Genomic DNA, 24,212 nt, shown 5'->3' on the forward strand with positions numbered 1-24,212 from the left:
GTTTATTTGTTAAGCAATATGTATTATTTATTCATTTCTATGTATTCGTATATATTATGTTTAATTTATTTATTTATCCATGATCCATATTATTATTTATATATATCCATGAATCATAAGTCAATAAAATATATCAACATGCATGGTTTTTCTATGTATTTATGGTTACATTAATATTATAACATAACTTAAAATGTGTCTATCCTCTGTAGGTGCTGGGAGCAGCCTGCATCACAAATGCAACAGTGCCAAACACCGTATCATCTCCCCGAAAGTGGACCCTCGCACCGGAGGCGCCTACAGCAGCACCCACTCCGAGGTTCAGAACAACGATGTGTCCGAGGGAAAGACGGAGCACAGCCACGGCGGGAGCAAAAATGGCAGGGCAGGGGGCGATGGTGCTGGTGGAACGGGTGGCCGAGAGAAAAGGAACGGCAAGGTGCACAAGCCGGCGCTGCTCCACCAGAACAGCATGGAGGTGTCCTCAACCAACCAGGTGGAAGTGCCAGATACCACCCAGAGCTCACCTGTCTCCATTAGCAGCGGGCTAAACTCTGACCCCGATATGGCCGACAGTCCTGTGGTGACAGGAATGGGCCACGTAGCCTCTGTAATGAACAGCCTGTCTCAGTCCGCCACTGTATTCATGTCAGAGGTCTCTGGAGACCCTGTCTATAGCATGTCCCCTACTGTAGACCCCAATGCTCACCTCTTGGGTGCTGACACAGCCTCTAGCAGTCTAGTATTAGCGGTGACAGCCGACAGTCACAAGTTTGCCTTTGCTGGAGCGGTGGGAGTGGGGTTGGCAGATGCAGGGTCCACAGACGGACTTGCTATGCTATCTTCAGCCAGCGTGTCTGAAGAACTGGTGCTGTCTAGTAACCTGGAAGCTGGGAGTATCAAGCTGCCCGAGACCAATATGAACTTTGACCCCGACTGCTTCCTCAACAACCCCAAGCAAGGTCAGACCTATGGAGGAAATGGGATGAAAACCGAGGAGAGCAATGGGAGCAGCTGCAGCAACGGAGGGCTGAGGTGTTCTCCACCACTCAACGACAACGGTTACGGTTTTAACCCCTCTCTGGTGAAGAACATCAAGACAGAGGACACGTCATTTGAACAGCAGCTGGCTAAAGAGGGTGGCTATCAGGTTGGAGAAGTGGTGAGCGATGCCGTCGGTATCTCTGGTTCCTCAAGCAGTGGTTCTGGCCAAAACTCCCTGGCTCTGACGCCCACTGGTTCACTGCTGCCATCTGGAGGTGGACTCAGTCCCAGCACCACACTCGAGCAGATGGATTTCAGCGCCATTGATGCCAAGCAAGACTACCCGTCCAGTGTTATGTCAGCAGCAGGCTATGGACAAGCTATCTCCAGCTCTCACTTGGCCCACCAGGGTCATTCCCCCAGCTTCTTTCTGCAAGGTTCTCCACAGTCCCAAACCCACCAGAACAACTCTGGTTCGACCCAGAACTCCCACGACTCCAATGCCTACATGGGTCTGTCTGTCGTCAAGACAGACTCGACGGGAACCAACGGACATCTCCATCACCATACCCACCCCAGCCAGCACACTGCCTCTAACTGCAACGGCGGCTCTCCAAACGAACGGAATGGACAGGCTGGGTCGCTCCAGCTTCTGCAGTATCAGAACCGCTTTCAAAACCCAGGGCAGGAGCATGAAGAAGTGGGTGGTTTGGAACAGCCAGCAGGACCAGAACAAGGAGGAGGCGGCGTCCAGGAGAAGGACTCCGATTGTTTGATGAAACCAGGGGACCACTTGCAGCCTGGTGGAGGAGGAGAAACCGAGGGTGTAGGGGGTGCAGAGCACTACCTTCAGCAGCCAACAGAAGGTGGTGGAGTCGGGCAGGGATCTGGAGGAGCGAGCGCAAGGCCAGAAAGTGGAACTCTGTGCAACGACACCGAGGGAAATGGAACCACCAACAGCACCCATCAACAGCTCCAGCCACTCCTGCAAGGAGCCGGTTTGGTGCAGGGGCTTTTCAGCACCGTAGGGGCCCACCAGAGCCTGGGCAGCAGTGGAACCAATGGAGGAGGCTCCATGGAGATCAACCTGGACCATTTTGATGTTTCCTTTGGGAATCAGTTCTCAGATCTCATCAATGACTTCATTTCGGTGGAGGGCGGAAGTGGTACGGCAGTAGTGCCGGGCGGCAGTGCTCTCTACGGTCATCAGCTGATGACCCATTCAGGAACAGAGGGGCAGGTCTCTTCTGGAACTGCTGCGCAACAAGGTGCAGACGAAGGAGCTCATGGGGCGAGAGGCTACAATTCTTCGGACCTCTGCCTGCAGCCCTGTTGCAGCCCGCAGTCCACGCAGGCTGGGGCGGTGGCAGGTGAGGCAGGACAGCTGTCGTACATGCAGGTGGCCGAGGCTGTGTCGGCAGCTGTGGCGCACGGGAACATGGCAATGTTACAGGCTACCGGAAGGCTGTTTGTGGTGACGGACTATTCTCCAGAGTGGTCTTATCCTGAGGTGAGTTTGTGATTGACATTTCTGCAGAGCTAAAAAAAAAAAACTGGCATCTCAACTGCTGTAGATGTGTGATAGTATAACCACCAGATGGCAGCAGAGATGCAGGCAAATGTGCAGGACCAGACAGAATCTGCATTTTCTGAACAGATTTGGTGGGAAAATCTTCAGAATTTTGAAATCAAAGATAGTAAAATGATCAATACTCTGTTATTAGTAGCTAATAATAAACAAACAAGGGGCAGGGGACATGTAGGGATTTGTAAATGATCGTTTTCTAATTCTTTGGAGTTCTGAAAGCACACAATTCATATAGAGATCAGCCACAAGCTGCTTAATACAGGAACAGATTTGAGTCTTGTGAGGTCTGAATGTAAAGCTCAAGGTCTTCACTACAACAAATGACGCATTTATTTGTCCCAGAAGCCCCTGGGCCACATGAGACACATGCTCAGCATGTCATTAACATGCCCATTGGCAAGGAAGCAGCCGGACAAATATAGACAGAGGGATATCAGACCTCACGCAACAACACTTCAGCTCTCACAAACCCTGGTTATTTTTTCTTTGTTAGAAATAGATATCGTCAGAGATGCATTGTAATTTATTGTTTCTTGTGGTGTACTGACATTCAAATGAATGCAAATTTAGGCCAAAAATACATGTTAGATAAAGAATTTAGATCTATATTCCGACAGTATAAGCGTGCAGTAAATGCAAACAATCAATTTCAGGGACGTTGTTGCTTTTGCAAGCTTTAATAAGGTAAATAAAAGGAAACTATGCTATAATGTTGGTGTATATTTCTCAGGGTGGGGTGAAGGTTCTGATCACCGGTCCATGGCAGGAGGCCAGCAGTGAATATACCTGCCTGTTTGATCAGATAACAGTTCCAGCCTCCCTCATCCAGCCCGGGGTGCTACGCTGCTACTGCCCAGGTATTTCATCACAGTCACATATACAAACTGCATGTACATATACGCATTTAAAATTGTCCTTTTGAAGGGAAAGTGTGATACTGCTACATTTCAGCATCCCAAAAGCATCAAATAAAGTTAAAAATAAATAAAGATAAAAAAAGCACCAGTCAGTATGCCAAATGCTCCCGAACCGAATCTGATTTTAGAGTCTTCTCCATGCTAAAAATGACCTTCATGTGTTAAGTCTGTAGTCCATAAATATATAATGTGGTCTTTTGTGAACAAACAAAGGATTGTTTTTAACAGCTGTCATAGAGAACTCATTAAAATTCCACTGTTACATAACTAAATATATAAATAAAAACAAAAACGCTCTGAGCCATCACTCTTAACATTGTAAATGGATTGCAAACGTGTGCAAACTGTAAGCTGTTTCTTTGCACATAATAAATTCCTCATTTGTGTCTCATTTCCTTTCAAAGCTCATGACACGGGCCTGGTGACCCTGCAGGTGGCAGCCAGCAGTCAAATCATCTCCAACTCAGTGGTGTTTGAGTATAAAGCCCGTGCCCTGCCTGCCCTGCCCTCCTCTCAACACGACTGGCTCTCACTGGACGGTATGTTTGAGATTTACCTTGTGTTACATCATGTATTGCTGTTAAACTGTTGTGGTTTTTTTATCATTTTGCATTGTTTATTTTCAGCAAAACAGTAATGAAATTATGGAAGTTTAATCTATTTCATGCATTATGAAATTCTAAATGTTTAATTTGCGTATTGCATATGTTTGTCTGAAAAATCTCTGGATGGCTGTGTTTCAAATGATTAGCAGGTGCATAAAGGAAGACTCAGCTGCTGTTAAACTATTGGTTTTGTCTGCATTTTGAACGGGTGGTCAGGTAGTGTTTGCCTAGTTTAAAAGGAAAATAAAAATAACTCGCAGAGACTCTGCTCTTTGCTTTTTTTGGCCTGTGGTTTGTATTAGAAATTCCTTCCTGGCAGACCTTGGCCAGTTACTTCTGTAGCACCTTAAGGTCTACAAGAATGAATGCCATCCACATCTGCTGGGTTACACAGTGGAGAATCCTTCTAACATGTATAACCAGGTTATGTTTGGGTTAAAAAAAAAAAAAAAAAACATTTAATAGGCTGATAAAAGACAAGTTTTTGCACTCATGGTCTATGTCTTTCGTCATTGTCAGTGTGGGGAAAGTTACAGTTACATACAGTTACAGTATATATGTCTATATACTGTATAAATATACAGTCAAACCAAAAATTATTCAGACATTTTTGATATATTTTTACTATTGGGTGCAGGACACTACAGTTCATTTATGTAAGTGAGGATAGCAAAATAAAGTAAACTGTGACATATTATACCCAAAAATTCTTCATACAGTGGACTACCAGTAAAATTGATGAAAATTTGGAACCAAAAATTATTCAGACACTTTGACCTGACCATGTTTTGCTTAAGTGTTATCTGACATAATTAAGATTAATTTTTTCTGACACAGTTTAACTCTGAGATCTTGTCATATTTTATTACCATTTTTTTAAACTATAGTAAATAAACTGTATTAATGAATGAAATGTTCAAGGTGTCTGAATACATTTTGGTCTGACTGTATACATATACAGTGCTTAACAAATTTATTAGTAAATATTTTTTATTTATATTTGTAGGTTTATATTAGTAAATATTTTATGAATCTGTCAAAAACTTGTTTAAAACTAAAAATGGTATTGTCATTTATTGGGCAAATAACAAACTGAGACAACTAAATAGTCTTTATTCACACATAATAACGCAAAAATATATGTATTTTATTTTTATTTTGTATGGCCTCTTTTGGCATTGATAACAGCTTCCATTCTTGCTGGCATTGTTTTTATGTACTTTTCCACAGTCTCTGTTGTTATTGACTTCCATATAGTTTCTAGTTGTTCCCAAAGACTTGCTTTTAATGAAACTTTTGTGCGATCTATCTTTGAATCCATTAAATCCCAACAATAATTATATTTTAGCATTAGAAACACAACTGTGACTAAAGAGCTTACACATACTGCTGTGGATTAACCATTACAGAAACATAATATTATTACGTGTGTGTGTGTATACATATATATATATATATATATATATATATATTTGTCATGTTATAAGGACTATTTGGACTTGTTCTGTGATAAAATCATGGTTTGTAGTTGATTTTCTGAGAGTGAATCTCACAAAGAATTATCTAGGTCATATTTAATAATAAAAATGTTTATTTTCATATTCAGTGGATATTTAAACTGCAAAACAATAAGCAATAAGGAAGCTAGGAGGGGGAAAAAAACTCCTTAAATTCACTCAGAATTAAAAGAAAATGTATATTTTGCATAAAAAAAGACAATTAAACACATTTCCCCATGTCCTCAATTTTAATGTGAAAAAAAAAAAAAAAAAAAAAAAAATTGTTATTTTCATAGTGTGTCTGTGATTTTAATTCTCATTATTCTCAAAGATTCTCATTAGATTGCCATTACTGTAATGGAGTAATTAAAACCATCCAGTCTGGACACAATCATTCACTGTAATCAGCTAAACTTTTAACCATTTAAATATATCATTTTACATTACAGTAATGAGAATTTGATATGTTTTATTTTACACTTGGGGGAATGTGTTTATTTGTCCAAATAATGTAAACAGATCTTGAAGATCCTAAAAATAAGCTTTTTTCATATTTCTTTGTGACATCCAGCCCTGCTTCAGCGATTTACACTCTGGATGTATTTGAGGCCATCCCGATGTAAAGTATATGTGTTAAGTGAAATGTGGGAATATAAAAAAGCTGAAAAAGAGCGATCAGAGCTGTCTCCCAGCATGCTGTCTGCGTGCATCCAGCGCGTTATGTGCGTGGCGCTGAACGACACACCGCCTGGCCTGATTTGTCATAATGCAGAGAGGAGAAAAACAGTTTATCTGCAGCATTGCAGGTACTAAAACACAGGACAGAGGCTGAGAGGGGCAAGAGCAGTAAACCTGTCTCCTGTTGACACAGATTTGTCGCAAAACACCCGTGTGAGCGACCGGCACATTGTTCCAAGCGCTTATATGAGTGATCACAGCGGCTCCATTGTGTTTCGCTGCCACTCCCAAAAGAAAAACACGTCCACATCCAACCACCACACGACTTCATATTCGCGCCAAAACGCGCGGTTTTAGTCAAACACCGAAAGCGAAATGCTTCGGGTCCTGATGCTGTCGTAAATCGCTATAAAACAGAAGCACGTTTAAAAAAAAAAAAAAAGACATAAAATGCGATACGCAAAACTCGAGCGCGGTTTGAAGACGCATGACTGTTACGCGTAGAGCATTAGCAATATAAAAGATACGACACAACGAAAATTACTCATTTTTCTTTGCAGTCGAACGTTTTCCGTTGTAAATGGAGGGCTGTCGTGCCTGCGAGTGTTTGGAGAGCCAGCCGGTGGCGCACGACTGCGCGTAAAGCGGTGCGTAAAGCGCGTACCTGCGGCGGATGAAGCCCCGCGTCTCCATGAGCGAGCGGAGAAGATAAAGCATCGGCAGCAGGGATGGGGAGGGAACAAGAGGAGGTGTAGAGGAGGGGGACGAGGGGTCTTTATCTCTCTCCCTACACTCTCCGCACTTACACTTTGTTCTATTGTTGTTGGCTCCGGTGCCAAGCGGCTCCTGCGGTTAGTTTGACGCTGGATAGAGAGAACATGTGTAAGTGACAGACAACACGTTGGCTGATTCGGGTTAGTATGCATGATTCTTTTTACATTGACATGAACTTGATCAACATGCACAGGCTATTTAAAGACTGTAGTTCTGCGCTCCAAGTGTCAGTGTCTTTGTTATGTGTCCTGCTGTATTCTTTCCCTTGTTTGTGATGTTTCCCAACAGCAGTGTGAGCATTTTCTCTTGTGGAAAGATATTTCATTGTCCTGATGGCAGTGTTTCAAAAATTTACTACATAGGCTCAGAGATGCAGCATGGAAGTTCAGGTCAGATTGTACATAAAGGCTTGTAAACTTTAACCAACCAGTGTTCTCAGAGACCTCCACATCTCCTTTGTAAAGCATGTGGTTGCAATGAGTCAGTCAGGTGTAGTGCGTCTGTCTTCAGCACCACAGGCAGTGGACAGCGACAGTAATGCTGAGAGGATCAGACTGTTGCCCTTCTTCTGATAAGCGGTCCAGAGGGAGAGGACGAATATACTGTGCCATGAAGTTGACCTTTTTTCTAGATTATTTAGAAATGTAATAGTGAGATGCAGAGTTGTTTTGCTGGCAGACCTATTAGAATTGTTCTAACAACCTGTTGACAACTTACTGCTTTTGTCTTTGGCCTTTAGTATTATGAAGAACACTTGTTTTTAGTTGTCTTAACTGTGTGTTACAATCTGCACATCACATCATAAGTCTAAGAGGATTTCAACCCAACCGAGTAACTTCTGTATTCTTGTTTTGCTGGCCTGCCTACATGCCCTTACAAGGAGACTTGTAACTAGGTCACTATAATCAACCCTAAATCTACAGTTCAAAGTTCCTTGTTCTGCTTAGATGAGATTTCCTGTGGAATTCTAGGAATATTGCGGTCATGGCTTGAGTCCGCTAATGGAGCGCCCACACAGATCTGTCCCGTCCGTGCTGTTTTTGCTCTCGATTGAGATTAAACTGTTTTTTGTTTGTATGTCTACTCTCCAAGCAGTCTGAACCAGTCTGGATAACCTGAGCAAGCACAGTGTAGCGCTGGCTTTTAGTACCATGTGTAATTAGAGTACACAACTCTCTGTGGAAATTCTGTGTTTTTATTTTGTGCTCTGTGTGCATGTGTGTTGACTTGTAATGGTCATTCAAAGCGGATGCTGATCTGTAAGCTTTTTTTCTCTGTAACATTTTTCCAATTTTTCAGTCAGTTTCATTGTCAGCAATATCTTTCACATTTTGCAAAATTCATTGGATGGATATACTGACCACAGTATTTGGAGTATTTTGGGGTCGACCGATTATCGGCACCGATATTAAGCATTTTTATGTCGTTATCGGTCATTTTCAAAACCGATTTGCCGATAAAAATACTTTAATTTTGCCCTTGAGCCCTTGTTATTCTTAATTTTGACATTAATTTTCATTTTTACACCAGAGACATACATATTGGTTCAAAATATCGGTTATCGGCATCGACCCTGAAAAACACATATTGGTCGACCCCTAATTTTAAGTGCAGTAAAACTTTTTGAAACCATTTGTTGTTGAAAGCCTGTTACTTGCAGATATATATACATAAACACCTAAAGATATCCAAAAATAAGGACATAAAAACATTCACACATAAACAATAAGAGTGTTTCAGTTTCCAACATTCTTTGTGAAGCTTTTGTTTGTCTGTTTGAGTCCTCCAAAGTTCTGGTCTGAGGCTATCTTACAAATCTCGATCAGAGACCTTGAACGCGAGTTCAACTTGCTAATATGACAAGGTCTGTTGAGTTGTTTTTAAGCAGAAGGGATGTTTCGGGTTAGACGAGGAAAGTTCATAAAAATAATCAGTGCTAGGATTATGACTGACAGAGAAATAATGGCATTATCATAGCAGCCTCGCCTCTGTCCAATTCTATCCAAAACAAGCACCTGTTCCAGGGTCATGATCTACCAGATCTACCAATGTCCACAATATTATCCCAGCTTTGAGTCCATGCTGAGCTAAATCCCCTTAAGACAAAATCCTTGCACATTATCAGTTAAATCCTGTCGAAACGGACATTTGTGTGATTTCGTTTTTTTCCATTTCTGTTCGATGCATTTATAGTGATGGGCTTAAACAGGATATCAGTCTGTTATAGATTTAAAGCAAATCCTTGCGGAAATGCTCAGCAGAGCATGAGCTCTGTCTATTTTAAACCCTAAAAATAAAAAAAGTAAGAGTCAATATGCTCTCTTAGCTCACATGTAGCAAATATTGGATATGCTCAGGAGAAACTATATAGCAATCATCCAGTATTCAATAAGTAATCAAGACAATCATAAACATCTTATTTTGTCTCCACATTATTGCATTAGACTTTGTACATTAATTACTTCTGACATAGATATTTAAGATGTATTTATTTAATGCTATATAATTGTCATTAATCTGCATGCTGTAAATAACATTTTATTTAAGAGAGATGGCAGCTGTTTTTCATCAAATGATAGAGAAGAGTGTCACAACCATGCAAATGCATGTTGTAAATTCATGCACTTTCATGATTTTAAAGATATTTAGATTGCATTGTTGGAGTGATGCTGTACAGTCTCAACATCGTGGTAGTATGGTGCTTCTTCCAAATCAGTGCTCCAAACTGGCCTGCATGATGGGGATTTGCACTGTAAAAAAATTGCATTCTGCACTAATTTTGCACTTTTACCTAAAATGCAAAACAAGGCTGTCAGCAGGTGCAGTTTAATGTCCTAGCCATATGGACTCATTGTCAAATGCTTGTTTAATTTCTGATGACTGAAAAGCTTGTAGTCTCTTTATTACCAATCTCAGGCACAATAAACCGCAACAGATCTTCAACAAGTGAGTGATTTTGAGCCCCTGTTGCGCTTGTAGCTGTAAAGTGGTGCAGAAGCCCCCACTCTCAAGAGCATGATGCAACTGTGATGAAATAGAGAAACCGGCTTGGGCTCTCTGCATTAGGATATTACCATGAGATACTCAAACATCCAGCGAATAGAGAGTTTAGTCCTTTCAGTCAAGGCTTGTGCTCAACCACATGAAGTCCGCTTGATCAGGAGAGATACCCAGGCCAAAGGAGAAGCACCAAGGCTGATGTAACATCTTCTGGAAAACGGTAACAGAGATTGGCACAGTCTGTTTAGTACTGTTGAGGGTTTTTTTGGACTCCTTTGGGCTAGTTTATGCATGAGCTTCGTCATTGGTCTGTGTTGGTGAAGGTTGTTGTTGGGTGCTTGGGAAATCGGGAAGTCTGATTTATGCACACAAATACAAGATGTAATTTTAATATACTTGTAAACAGCAGATTTGTGTGTATTTAAAGCTTTTTGAGGAATCTTGATCTTTGTAAAGTTCATATTAAAAGTTAAAATGAACTCTCTTAATTAACTGTTGGAACTGATAAGCCTGTATGATGGTTGATTTTTGCATGCATTGGTTTGTTGTGGCATGTCTTAAGGGCTGATATTTGTATAGGAATTCTGATAAATTGGGCCACATTTTGACATTGAAACGACTGCAAAAAAGTGGTCCAATTACCTTGAATTCACCTTATGTATTCACCTGAATACAGCCAAAGCAAATAAGCTCGCAGCATCAATTTTCCCGTAAACATATTCTCCATCTCTGCGTTAATAAACATGAGTTTGGTCTGTCTGTTTTGAAATGCTGCCCCTCAACAGTTTTAGGTTTGACACAAAGCTTTCAAGTGTTCTGTTGCCTGGCTGGTCTGCTGGCATCTGATTGGTCGTCTCCAGGCTGCTGGAGGTGTAGTAGAGCGTTGATTATGTCACAGCCCCGTTGTAGAGCAATTTGGTCCCTCCTCCCCTTTCCCCTCCCCCCAGCCTACATGAGCGTACGTGTGCCGCATTCTGAGTGGAGGGAGAGAGAGAGAGAGAGAGAGAGAGAGAGAGAGAGAGAGAGAGAGAGAAAGAGAGAGACAGCCAGCCAGCCAGCAGCAGGTGGAAATGACATCATCTGCACTGCACCAACACTGCAGTAGTGTTTGAACAAAGCTGCACTGGAGCTCCACTCAGAGCTGCTCTTTTTGTCTGCAAGGGTGGATGTTTGTGGAGGAAAAACACAGAATCCAATGCATATGTGTATGTCCATTCATTAGAATTTGATTCACTTTCATTTACTGTGTGAAACAGAACTGGTGTCAATATGGAATATGCAAGAAATTTGTCTTGATGTTAGCTGTCACTATTACAAAACAATACATTATGAGCTTATGTACAAGAACCGGCAAGTCGCTGGAAACCATTTTTTTTTTAAAGTGGACAAAGGATGTGCAAGCTAGATTCTATTTGATATGGACAGATGTCAATGAGAAATAATGATGAATGTTTAAGATGTTTAGGAAAAATGTCTAATGTCATCTTTGTATTTATTTTGGTTTTGTAAAATTAAAAAATAACTAAAATTTAAAACTGTTGTTGAGAATTTCAGCCTATTTTATACTAAATATCAAAAATAATTTTATAGAATTTTATAAAAATTATTTAAGAATTTCAGCCTATTTGTACTAAATATCAAAAAATAATTTTTATTTCAGAAATTAAAATTGTATGAATTGCATTTTTTTTTTTTTAAATAACTTAACACTCTAGATCCGAACCTAAAAAATGAGCATCATATAATTGACCCATATAGGATATCGAAGTGAAATTTGCAACACATTTTACGAGTTAAACAGGATATAAAAAATATAGGACGGGACTATTGTTTATTGTATTCATACCAGTGATTTTCCACCTGCTACAGCAGAATACTGCAGTTGAAATACCTAGTAGAACCAGTGCTGCCAGTGTGTACACACCTATAAATGGCATTGGTGATGTCAGCCAACAAGGAAAGATTACAAAGATAAATATTTTTTTCTTAGGAATAACGTGTACTGGTGAATCATGCACAATAAGACCTGTGTTCTCCTTGTGTTTTATGCAGATAACCAGTTCAGAATGTCCATCCTGGAACGCCTAGAGCAGATGGAGCGAAGGATGGCAGAGATGGCCGGTCAGCAGCAACAGGGCGGTGGAGGACCATCTGAGAGCGGAGGAACCGGAACAGGAGGAGGAGAAGGAGGAAGAAGCAATTCGGAACAGGCACAGGTATCATTTTGAGCTACACTGTCTTGCTCCAAAATAATGGATATCACCATTAGATTCTTAGAACTGACTTGGTTCTTTATTGTTTGTTGTAGTTCTCACCAGGTCAGAGTCAGAGCCAGGGTCAAGGTCCGGCTGGCAGCTCTTTTGAGAGCCGTGTAGTGGTAGTTTGTGAGAAGATGATGAACCGCGCCTGCTGGGCCAAGTCCAAGCACCTGATCCACTCCAAAACGTTCCGGGGCATGACTCTTCTTCATCTGGCAGCTGCCCAGGGCTACACCACCCTTATCCAAACACTAATCAAGTGGCGGTGAGTATACTGATTGCATACTGGCACTAAATGCCCATATATATTGCATATACATCATTCACCTGTTCTGTATTGTGCTCTATGATGTTTGATTTTACAGCACTAAGCATGCAGACAGTATTGACCTGGAACTTGAGGTTGATCCTCTAAACGTGGATCATTTTTCTTGTACCCCACTAGTGAGTATTGACACTATATCATGTTACTTTAATCACAATGCCAAGTAGTTTCACAATGAGTTGTTTCATACAGAAGGGGCTGAATATGGCATACAAATGAAATGCAAATCAATTTTCTTCTCTTCAGATGTGGGCTTGCGCTTTGGGTCATATGGAAGCAGCAGTGGTTTTGTATAAATGGGATCGGCGAGCTTTGGCCATCCCAGATTCTTTGGGTCGCTTACCGCTGGCTATAGCCCGATCCCGTGGCCACACTAAGCTGGCCGAGTGTCTGGAAAGCCTTCAGAGGGAGGAGCAGCAGTCAGGAGCACTGACTACAACTGCCAGCATGCCTTTCTCACCATCTACTGAGGCCTCAGCTGCAGAGGGATGGATGAATGTTTGGGGTACGGAGACATCTTCAGTTGGGCTGAAAGAAAGCAGCATCCCTAGTTCTGCTTCCAGCACCAGCTTGGGTGAGAACTAGAATCTTTCATTCTGTCTGGACTGTCTATCTTCAAAAGTCTTTCATGTGCATGTTGAGTTGGTTTGCTCTTCTTCCAAAATGTTAAAAAAATAACCTATTAAATCATAGCAAGACCTTGCATGAACAAATTAGTACTTTGTAAGGAGATGGGTCAGGTTGAGTTATTCAACTTGGTGAAGCATTCTTTCTCTTAGACACTTTCTTCATATCTTTGCAGACTTGAGGAGACCCAGGTCGGAACCATCCAGTTTCTATAGCAGTGTTAGTCACGGGGACGCCCCATTGAGCAAGAAACACAAACCCAACCCAGAGACCCTTCAAACTCGGCCCAGCAAACCCTGCTCTGCCCCTCTCGGACTAGAAGAACAGGCCCACAAGCCTAAAACGTGCCCTTCCAAACTGAGGGAAGGTACTGTGGAGAAAGAGCAGGGAGATGGTGAGCAGTCTCAGACTAAGCTGGGCTCAACTTGTGGAGGTGGGCGTTGGGGTTCCAGACAGGCTGCGGGACGCAGAGTGCCAGCTGTAGGACTTGGCAAGGAAAGGCTCGCAAATAGACTGAGGTTAAGAGAAATTGCTAGCGCAGGAACGATCTCTGATCTGCGTACAAGCCAAGAGGATCTGGAGAACACAGGAGACCTGCAGGTGAGGCTTGGAGATGGTACTTTGACATGAGTAACCTGCCAAAACTGCTTCTTTTGTAGTGCTATAAGTCTCTGACAGATCATGCAAAAGTTGTACTGGCTTCTGTCTAGTGTCTCAGGGGCAATGTTAGCAATCTTATGTACCTGTCCTGTAAACCACTGTACAGTTACTGGTGCGATTTTAAAAATACCTAACAATTTGTTTCAGAACATGAACATGATGACTTTAGCTGAGGAAGTCATTGAGGCGACGTCTGACCGCATCAAGAGGGAAAACTTTGTTGCATCAGACACTACACTAGATGGTGTTGGAGTCAGCAGCACTATGAGCTGGTTGGCCAGTTACCTTGGAGATGCAGAGAGGTGATTCATTCATAAAGTTGATCTATTCTCAAGAATGATAGTTACAATCTCTTCGGGTTCTTGTATGTAATTGTTTTCCCAATCATTCCCAGGTTCCTGTTTAACAAGCCCCTAACTCACTCTCCTGGCCTGGCCCCAGTCCACGGTGGAGGACAGCCGGAACTCGACGGTCCTCTTGGGAAGCTTGGCTTTCAGTCCCCTGCTGAATGGACTGCGCTTCTCAACGCCTCCCACAACAAGGAGGAGCGTGACCTGACCCAGCTGGCCCTGTCTGATCCTGAACAGAGAGAACTTTACGAGGCAGCCCGCCAGGTCCAGAACACCTTCCGCAAGTACAAGGTAGGGCAGGGCTTCACCCAGGTGCCAGTCACCAGGTGTCACCTATGCAGGTTATTAGTGGTGTGTTGCCAGTGTTCGTGATGGTCCGGTTTCATTGGTGTATTGTGTTGTGTTGTATGGAGTTCCTGGTATAACTTAAGGTATAATAATTCAGATCTTTGCAGTCCTGTGATGTGAAAGGTGATATGATTGTTGTGGTGTGTGCTCAAAAGGCAGAGATAGGGTCAGTGTTGTTGACAAGCATGGGGAAATTTGCTTGAGCTTAGCATGGCCTTGCTATAAGGAATGATTGCATTGTTCCCTCTATCTATCTGTCTGTCTTAACGGGATGCGCGGATATCCCTGAGTCCACACCACATTGGTTGTTCAGTGCAAATTTCTCCCAGTGTTCCACTGGCGCGCCGTGCTCTGAGGAATAACCTTCTCCCAGGTCTCAGAGCATAACGACGCAACTTTGCCAGTCTAAGAGGACACCTTGGCCAGGCACAAAAGGAATCAGATGGCATCATCTCTGTGGCCTTGCAGGCCTCCTTGTGAACACTAATCTCTCTCCTGTCCTCTCCACCCTACCTTATCCCCCTCTTTCCCCATCCTGCAGGGTCGTCCGCTTCGGGAGCAGCAGGAACTGGCAGCTGCTGTCATTCAGCGCTGTTATAAGAGGTACAAACAGGTAGGCCGAGACACTCAGAAACAGTGTACACTTTTGAATGGTCTGTTATTAAAGGCTTTACAAAAATGCCTTCCTCTTTCTTCCTCAAGCTGACATGGATAGCCTTGAAGGTAACACTTCCTGCTTCATTTACAACTTTTACTGCTTTGAACTGGAAGTTTGTTAGTGGTGCTTCTTTATCACTATTACTATTGCCTATACATAGGGTTATGGATTTGAACAAAACTTGCAGTGCTACAAAGATTAATGCTAGCTTAAATCATGCAGCTTGCTAAGAACTGATTAGTTATTTAGCTACTTTTCCAAGCATCCTGACTAATGAAACAATAAAACAGCCAAAAAAAATCCAGTCTTGCACTGAAGGAGAGACTCAATCCACGTCTTGAGACTTCTGAATTGAGCCAGTAAGCAACCACCTAGCAATGACCTAGCTGAAAACAACTTAGCAACTGTCAGCCACCAACAAGGCATCTAAAGCCGTGTTTCCACCGCAGGAACTTTCCCAAGGAACTAGGAACTTTAGGGTGGTACTCAGTGTGTTTCGACCACAGGGGCCAGGGTCTAAGTTCCGGAAGTTCCGAAGTTTAAAGATTTCCCCCTCAGAAAGTCCCTGCTCACAAGGTAGTACTTTTAGTACTAGTAGTAAGTTCAGGAACTTTCGGGGGTGGGACTTGGGTGCTGAACATGCTGATTAATGGAGTTTAAAAAATACGACAAATGGACCGAGGTTCAGGCTTTATTAAGCTTATATGCAGAGGACGAAATCCAGCGGGAACTGGAAAGACGCGTGTAGTCCTTCGTCACCGGACAAGTTCCTGGGACAAATTGTTCCAGGTAATTTCAGTGGAAACACGGCTTAATATAATGTTGATGATGTAGTTTGGGGGGGGGGAAATATTTGTTTTGCATTAGCCAAGTGGCTAATGGTATAATTGGCTACAGATCTTTCTCTCTCTCTCATGTGACACAAGTTTTTTTTCTCTGTCCTCTTGGCAGTATGCACTTTATAAGAAGATGACGCTGGCCGCCATCCTTATCCAGAGTAAATTCCGCAGCTACCACGAACAGAAGAAGTTCCAGCAGAGTCGCAGGGCAGCCGTGCTGATCCAGCAATATTACCGCAGCTACAAAGAGCTCGGCCGGCCGAACCCACGCAGCCGAGCCACTGCAGCTGCACTGGTGCAGCACAAACTCAGGTACAAAGCATTCGGTACAAGGCAAACCTAGTGGTTAAAAATCTATGGCCTTGTGTATAAAAAAGGAACTTGGTGTAACAAACCCACACTGTTACTGGTGTGAGCACTTTGGCACCTCCAGTAGCTAAGTCATGAACTGAATAATGAAACTCAAATTCAAAACTTCCCATCTTTATATTAATCTTGCATAATAAATTAAGGGCATTAAAATTGCAAGAGGTTTTGCATACATTTATTAAGTGTCATTTCACCCCAAGTTACTACTAAGGGACTGTTCCTCTAGTCTAAAGTGTACCGTCTTTTTGGATGAATAACTAAGTGCGTCCCAGCACTTCAAATGTGACACACTGCCAAGTCAACTTTCTGAAGAATGGCAGCATTCAAAACCCTCCTGTTTACTTTAAGAGACAATCTGTTGTTGAAACAGCGCCAGTCAGACCCTAGGAAATTATTTACTTCACTAACAGTTTGAGTCCAAGTACACATAGAAGCATCGTTATTTTTGTATGCCATTTGTTGTGGCACAACCTGTTGATTTGATCCTTAATTGCTGATGTTTTCTGGGAGAACAGCTTATTACTTTTTCTGTATACTTGGAGTTAAGGATTTGAACAAACTCCTAATCCTAAGTATTAGCGTGCATCTTGCCATAGCAGAGATTTTTGTCCATGCATTTTTCTTCTAGAAATGTCTGGTTTTACTTGCCAGTGTGCATAATCACTCATGCTGATCATTTTGTTTTAGAAGCAGTTTACTGACCAAGAGACAAGACCAGGCTGCCAGAAAAATCATGCGGTTTCTGCTGCGGTGCCGTCACAGGTAGGCCAAATGCGAGAACTTCCACCAGGTGCATGGTGTTCCTACGGCCCTGATGTTCTTCTAGCTTGCACACAACTCACACTACTTGCAACTTTTAGATATCTTAGTTTTTAATAGCCTGCCATTTAAAAAGGTAACAAGACTATTGCCAGGAGTCATAGGATAGCAACAGACAAACCTTGGTGTTTTCATGGCTCAATTAGAAAGCCCTGTTGTGTTTGGTCCCATTTCCCCAACCCAACCGTACCTCAGTGTGTACTAATAGCTGTCTGGTGTTGTTTTGCTGTTTATGCAAAGCCCCTTGATGGACCATAGACTATTCAAACGGGTGAGTGCAGCCTCAGTAAATCAGTTCGTACCCCTCGATTTCTCTTCTTTTATCTCCCTGTCTCTCCCTTTTCTTTCATCTAGTTCTCCGTTTTCTATGTCTATGTACCTTGATTTCGGACTCTACTGTTCCCTATGACTCTATCTGTCCTTTTTTTCCCTCTAATCTTTTATCTTATTTTATCTATTGCTTTATGCCTGCATGCATGACGGCTGACTGGAGCCCGAGTTGACTGAGCCTTATATGAGAGAGAGAGGACTATGGATCCAACTAACAAATAAATATAGTTGAAGCATTAATGGCAAAACTAACAAAGCACTCTCTCTCTCTCTCTCTGTCTCTTTTTCTCTAAGTCTCTCCTTCGATCCCTCTATCTTCCCAAAAGTCTCCTCCATCTCTCTTGTAATGAGGATGCTTATGACAACACTAAGGACTGCTGGGTAGTGCATTTGGCAATTGCATGATGCTAAAGATATGGAGGCCTTGCTTCTATCAGGGCATGCTTGAAATAACATCCCTTTCTCTATGGAAGAGGAAATGTCTTGAATGCCTGGCTGCCTGTTTTATACATCTCTTTCAGCTTTTATAAGCTTGATTTGGGGGCTGAGGGTGGGACGGGGTCAAACTGTGAGCTAAAGATGGGTTTAAAATGTCTTTAAAATGTTTGATTCTGTAGAAGTATAACATGATGACAAATATAAATATTTCATTAAGAATTTGATGTAATTTCTGTGATGTATTGTGCATGAATTGTAGAGTTATGTATTGTCACACTTTCTAGGTTATGATCCTATAAAATATCAGTGTTAAGATGGATGGTTTACTTTGGATTTAAAGGCCAACAATCTATTCCTAAGGTTTTTATTAATTTATAATAATAATAATAATAATGTGTTTGCTTTGTAATCTGATTGTAGACTGTTAAATGTAAAAAGTAGATATCAAAGAAAACAATTTTTCCCACAGATTTATAAAATGCCACAATTCTATTAAAAGACATTTGTTCTATACAGCAGCCAAAAAGTATTTGGACACTTAAATCACACTTAAAATGTGTGAATGTCATTGGATTGGATGCAAAAAAAAAAAAAAAAAAAAATCAAACCAAGTATCATATGTGCTCAAATTCTGAACAAGAACTAGTTTTCAGGGCCATTTTTTCCTTGACTTTAAGGACTGTGGACATGTTCCACTAATGTTTGACAGATGTTAATTTTAAAGAGTATATCTGCTGTTTTATTATTTAAACCTTCTGTATTGCTTGAAAAGTGTGCTTGTGATATCTTTCTTTAAAAATAAATGACTATTGCTTTGATATTATTGTTATCTAATGCAATGACATTCAGACATTAAGTGTGCCTTAAGTGTCTAAATGCTTTTTTAAGCCGCTGCATCTGTGTCCTGTGTTCCTTGAGGATTTTTGTCATTAATAGCAGGGTGTATTTGTTGTTCTTTGCTGATTCCAGTGAGGATACACTAATGAAACTGGCAGGTGTATTGGCTATTGGTCTGTGATTCCTCTGAGGGCCCAGAATGCTTGTGAACTATCAGGCTAACTCTGCAATACTCTGTTTTTTGGTCTATTTTCAGGGCGAAAGAATTGAGAAAGGCCAAGGAACATGAGAGCGCCGCAAAGAGCCCCGTCGCAATGTAACATCTCCGAGCGGACTCTTTCTCTTCCTCTTCATTGCGTTTTTACAAGAGACGAACAATTTATGAAAAAAGCAAAAATTATTCAAGAAGTGGAACACGGAAGATCATCGGAAATGCGACGGTCGAACTCTAGCAGCGTTGTGACTGATTCTGCTCCTGCATTGTGTGTTTTCTCGCTACGGATGAATTGAAATCAAGACTATTGGGGAAATATGACATTATCTTCATGGCATTTTTGCACTCTTCATAGTTTTTTTTTTTTTTTAGATTACAAAAAAGGAAAAAAATGAAAGAAGACCAAGGAGCAAAGGCTTTTTATTCCGACGACGCTTGTAAAATATCACGCGACACGAACAGATAGAAGGCAACAAAAAAAAAAAAACGTCATGCTGGAAGCTGCTTCAGATTACATTTTTATATTTTGAAAGGAAAAAAAAAATACAACAATCAGTTTGGGAAAAAAAGAACAAAACCTAGAAAATGTAAACCAAAAAAAAGGCCTCATTTCAGTGACCATATGCATGCAGAGTATTTGAAATCTCCACGAATCTTTGTTTTTGCAAATGCTGTCCGTTCATTCAAAGGGAAGCCTTCATATGAATGTAGATGGGGTCAGGGCAAAAATGCTGGGTTTGAAATATCAGTGTCTTACCTTTGTCTTTATGGAGGTTAGGGGACTTCTGATGACAACTTGGGGAACTGAAGCAAAGCCCTCTGGGTTACCTGTTTCGTGTGCACTGTTTTCGACTTTCTTATGGGTCCTTTTCTTAATGTCATTTTTGCTGGCCTGACTTTGTGTGTCCCGTGTTTGTTGAATTGAATCTGGATACAGTGCATGTGTTTGAGCGAAACGCTCCTGCATGCTGACGTAAATGTTTTGTGTTTTATTTTCATTCATTCATATTGGTGATATTGTGGCACCATCAAACTAGCCCGTATAAGCCCAGCCCTATGTTGCCTGTTTGTTTCCAAATATATTGTTATAAAGACCATTATTTTTATATAGTTCAGTTATTTATTTTATTTACATGATTGTTTTTTTTGCCTTTTGCATTACTGCATTGGTTTTAAAACCTTAAAACCTTTTAAAAGGTTTTAAATAATCTCCGGACCTTTTTTAATGTGAATTGTACTATCAATTGTGCCACAGCGCCAGACGTATATTTGCAAAGGTTATCTTCCATTTGTGTGTGTGTGTGCGTGTGTGTGTTGTGATACGTTTCTTCATTGTTACTGTTTGTTGATTTCAAAGAGCTCCAGAAAGCCGCCACAAGCTTTCCCATGGAGTTTCACTGAACATTGCCTTGACTTCTTGACTTTTTGAAGGGTCCCTATACAGAAGCTTAAAAAAAATCCTTATTTTTGACTATTGAGTGGTCCCTGTACATATCGAAGATGGGTGAAGGAACATTGATAGCCAGAAACTTTTTCCGAAGAGGATTGTATTTAAGAATATATAGTATTTTATTCATAAATTGGATTATAACACATTAAGAGACGAACAAAAAAAATCTATTGTATAGTTTTCTTTGAACACCCAAGATGTACGGTTGTATTGTATGTAAATATTGTAAATATTGGTTGCGAAGAAGGAGCCATGTGCATGAAACTTTAAGACATTGAACATAATGTAAAGATAAAATGTAGTGGCAATGGTCTGTAATACGATTTGATCAACTTCACTATAAGACTTTGTTGGAAATGTTCTTTCACAGAATATTCTCTGAAGCATGACATGATTTCACGATAAAACCGTAGATATAGCGGAAGAGCCAAACAAATCCGTCAGACACAACTGGATCTTTCTTTTTCAGGGTTAGTGAGAATTACCACTGGTGACCAGTCAATCCAGTACTACAGGACATAAATAAGCTATTCCATTGAGAAGCAGATTATCACAGTATTGGAAGAACTAGTATTGAATGAACAAACTTCACTCACGCACCCAACAGTTACAGCTATGATACAGAGGATGAAATGTCTCCACGGTTTTTGTCTTGTATAACATGACTAGAAAGTGTTCTCACATTTTATCATCTACTTTATCTCCACATGAACAATGGTATTGGATGGAGTTAGCAGGTTCAAAAGTAGGTCATGTAATTAAAAACGATATTGATTTGAGGGTTGTGAATGGTTATTTCAAGCAGGCGATTCCCACACACGTGCTTACATGCCATATTCGAACAGGAATCAAGCGAATAAGGATAAATATTGTGAATGTAGCTCAAAACACTGAATCTACAACTGCCATGTGTTCATATTACTCTTATTCATAGCTTTATTTTTAATTTCTTCATTTCTTGGGGGGCTGCTACCAACATTCAAAAACCCCATGGTTGAGTCACGCAAAATCATATCGATTTCATTTGTACTTTTTTTGTTCTTTTATGCTCACGTCAGCTATATGGAATCAAGCGCCACATCGTTCACAAATTTCTCTGAAAAAGAAATTTGAGACTAACCGACCCCCTGAATTTCCAAAGCGATTTCAGCTGACGAGAGGCATCATTTTAACTTACACCAGCACATTTTGCCTGTTAAAAAAGGAAGGACGAGGAAAGAATGTGGTGCTTATCTGCTGAATTATAGTTGTATTTCAAGTCCCCATTGTTTTAGAAACATTTTCCTCATGATCTCAGAGACTCAATATCAGTATTATTATAGAAAGTGCCTAAACATTCAACCAATATCAGGAGTGTGTTCCTAAAGAAGTCGATATGAACCAATTGCTCTTTTTTTAATGGTATGCAACGCTAAAGGCTGGTTTTACTGTCCAAACAGGAGCCCAGGTCTATTTCCTCCTCTCACACCCTTCTCACTCCTTATACGTGGATGCAGAGTAAAGGCACCTGCCATTTTGTCCCCCACTCATTCTCAGATTACGTGTCCAAAAATGATGCTAAAGCGACCCAGTAACACTATGCATGCTTTCATTATTTCTTTCATTTTGTGTACTTTTCTTTCTCTTTTCCATGTCGGATCTAAACTGGGCCAGGAAAGTAGGACGTGCTCGGTGAAGTTGGCGCATTATATAATAATTTCATCCGGAAACCATTGCTAGATTCAAGTCAGAGCACAACCGGCGAGTTGGTCCTTTATATTCATCCAACAATAAACTTCAGGAAATTCTAAACGAGAGTCAGAATTCACCAGGAAAAGCTGTTTATGGATCACCGGGTATATGTATCTCAGTAACTTTCTGTTTGGGTCATTCATCTTGGGGGACTGAAAAATCCGCCTCCCTTTTGTAGTTTTACTCAGGGTGCTAAAACAGGGAGAGGGTGTTTAGCATGGAGACTAGTTTAGATTAGATTAGGTTAAGTCTCCAGGTTCAGCTCAGAATCAACAGGAGTAACCACTGGGATTATGTACTTCCGTTTGTACGTTACTACAACGTTCACTTTGTTACAAACCACTGCTTTCAGAGACAGACTGTCACTCGGGTAACAGGATAGACCGTGTATGTTTATAGAGTTTTTAGACCATTTTTCCAAAACTGAGCAGGTATCATCGTTCGTGCAGGTATCATCGCTCATTTAGTATTACCATATCCCCATGGGATTGGGAATGCATGATAAGTATACCTCAGCGCCAAATACCTTCAGAATAAGGTGGGAGATCCCGTCCTCTTACGAAACAGCTCAGTACACGTGCATCCTACGTCTCGACCGGATCATGCTTTCTGTATTTTTGCATCAGATAAGAGAAATATGCACTTTGTACAGCTCACCATCCGAGTTTAATTCCCTCTCTGAGCCCTGGTACGTTATAAGCGTGTGCGTGTATGAAAACGGATGACCACGTGAGCACGCGTGAAGGTTTTAGCTGAGCGAGGGAAAACACTATTGGTGCAGTTGGAAGTTTGTACGATGTCCTAAATCCTCTCTTTGGAACTCCGGAAATGCAGGTTAGGCTTAAACTGAACCGAAAAACCACTCGATTATAAGCTTTTCACTTACAAGTACAGAGCAATAAACACTTTGTTTTTTAGCTGAGCTCTTTAGGTTGAAGGAATATGGATAAGTCAAACATTTAAAAGAAGAAAAAAACAAACAAAATTGGGACATGCTTAGTTCACTTCCTCTTATGCAATTACAGGTACACAGAGAGAGGTGTTCAGTGGTCTGTGGACATTGATTTCATATTTCCCAGCCCTAATGCACGTTTTCATCATTTTAAAATGAAGATAAGAAAAAAAAAAAAAAGATAAAATATGAGCCCATATTTCTTACAGGGCAGTGGGCTTTCAACACTCTGCATGTGAAGCTAGTATTAGACCTCTGTTTTTCCCTCTATCTCTCTCTCTTTCTCTTTCATATCTGCTTTGTGCCCTTCGTATCCTCCTCCTCTGCCTCCTCCAATGAGTTTTGCCTCATGTTCTGTTTTCTCTGCTGTCTCCCTCTTTCTGTCCTTCTTGTGAGTTTTATTTATTTACTTTGATTTATTTTTTTTATTTTTTTGTTTTGTAACTGTGCATGTGAGAGCATCACTGAATTGTTGGATATGTTTTAAAAAAATAAATAAATAAATATTCAGCTGCTGAAGCCATGCAAAACATTTTGAATTGCCCTTAAAATATGGAAAATGTTTTCTGAATGCTTTATATAATTTCTGCTGTAAAATAAAATCTTAAAAGAGACATGTTGCTCATTCTGTCCCTTTTTTCTGCAACTTTTCTTTGTTTTTATGATGTAACTTGTATGAACTCCCTATGAAACAGCAGTTCACACAAACACAATCTCAGTTCCTCTCTCATCACTGCCATGATAAAAAGGGTTTACATCACTATACTTATATAATAATTAATATTTTAATTATAAACACACACACACACACACATATATATAGGTGTGTGTGTATATATATATATATATATATATATATATATATTATAGCAAATACTAGTAATATACTATATAGTATAAGTTTTTAATCTATATATTCATTTATATATTACATTACAACTATAATTAAATGTAGGTGTATT

At 40.8% G+C, this 24,212-nt stretch overlaps 1 protein-coding gene across 13 annotated transcripts in view; it reads left to right on the plus strand.

Annotated features, from left to right (window-relative positions):
* camta1b (calmodulin binding transcription activator 1b) overlaps positions 1 to 23,864 on the plus strand; it is a 306,867-nt gene extending 283,003 nt beyond the window's left edge. For 6 of the 13 annotated variants that reach the window (XM_051912532.1, XM_051912524.1, XM_051912534.1 and 3 more), the window contains 16 exons: positions 213 to 2,494; positions 3,303 to 3,429; positions 3,894 to 4,028; positions 12,098 to 12,261; positions 12,354 to 12,568; positions 12,669 to 12,747; positions 12,875 to 13,202; positions 13,431 to 13,855; positions 14,063 to 14,217; positions 14,310 to 14,556; positions 15,155 to 15,226; positions 15,316 to 15,336; positions 16,223 to 16,422; positions 17,167 to 17,241; positions 17,539 to 17,569; positions 19,160 to 23,864. In XM_051912532.1, the coding sequence (XP_051768492.1) occupies positions 213 to 2,494; positions 3,303 to 3,429; positions 3,894 to 4,028; positions 12,098 to 12,261; positions 12,354 to 12,568; positions 12,669 to 12,747; positions 12,875 to 13,202; positions 13,431 to 13,855; positions 14,063 to 14,217; positions 14,310 to 14,556; positions 15,155 to 15,226; positions 15,316 to 15,336; positions 16,223 to 16,422; positions 17,167 to 17,241; positions 17,539 to 17,569; positions 19,160 to 19,192 (4,589 nt within the window). In that variant the 3' untranslated portion in view covers positions 19,193 to 23,864. The remainder of the gene's footprint in view (positions 1 to 212; positions 2,495 to 3,302; positions 3,430 to 3,893; positions 4,029 to 12,097; positions 12,262 to 12,353; positions 12,569 to 12,668; positions 12,748 to 12,874; positions 13,203 to 13,430; positions 13,856 to 14,062; positions 14,218 to 14,309; positions 14,557 to 15,154; positions 15,227 to 15,315; positions 15,337 to 16,222; positions 16,423 to 17,166; positions 17,242 to 17,538; positions 17,570 to 19,159) is intronic. The other 7 variants (XM_051912530.1, XM_051912537.1, XM_051912526.1 and 4 more) reach the window with 6 other exon arrangements.
* Positions 23,865 to 24,212: the final 348 nt, after the last annotated feature.

Source organism: Ctenopharyngodon idella, chromosome 11 (assembly GCF_019924925.1).
Source record: "Ctenopharyngodon idella isolate HZGC_01 chromosome 11, HZGC01, whole genome shotgun sequence".
Lineage (NCBI taxonomy): Eukaryota > Metazoa > Chordata > Actinopteri > Cypriniformes > Xenocyprididae > Ctenopharyngodon > Ctenopharyngodon idella.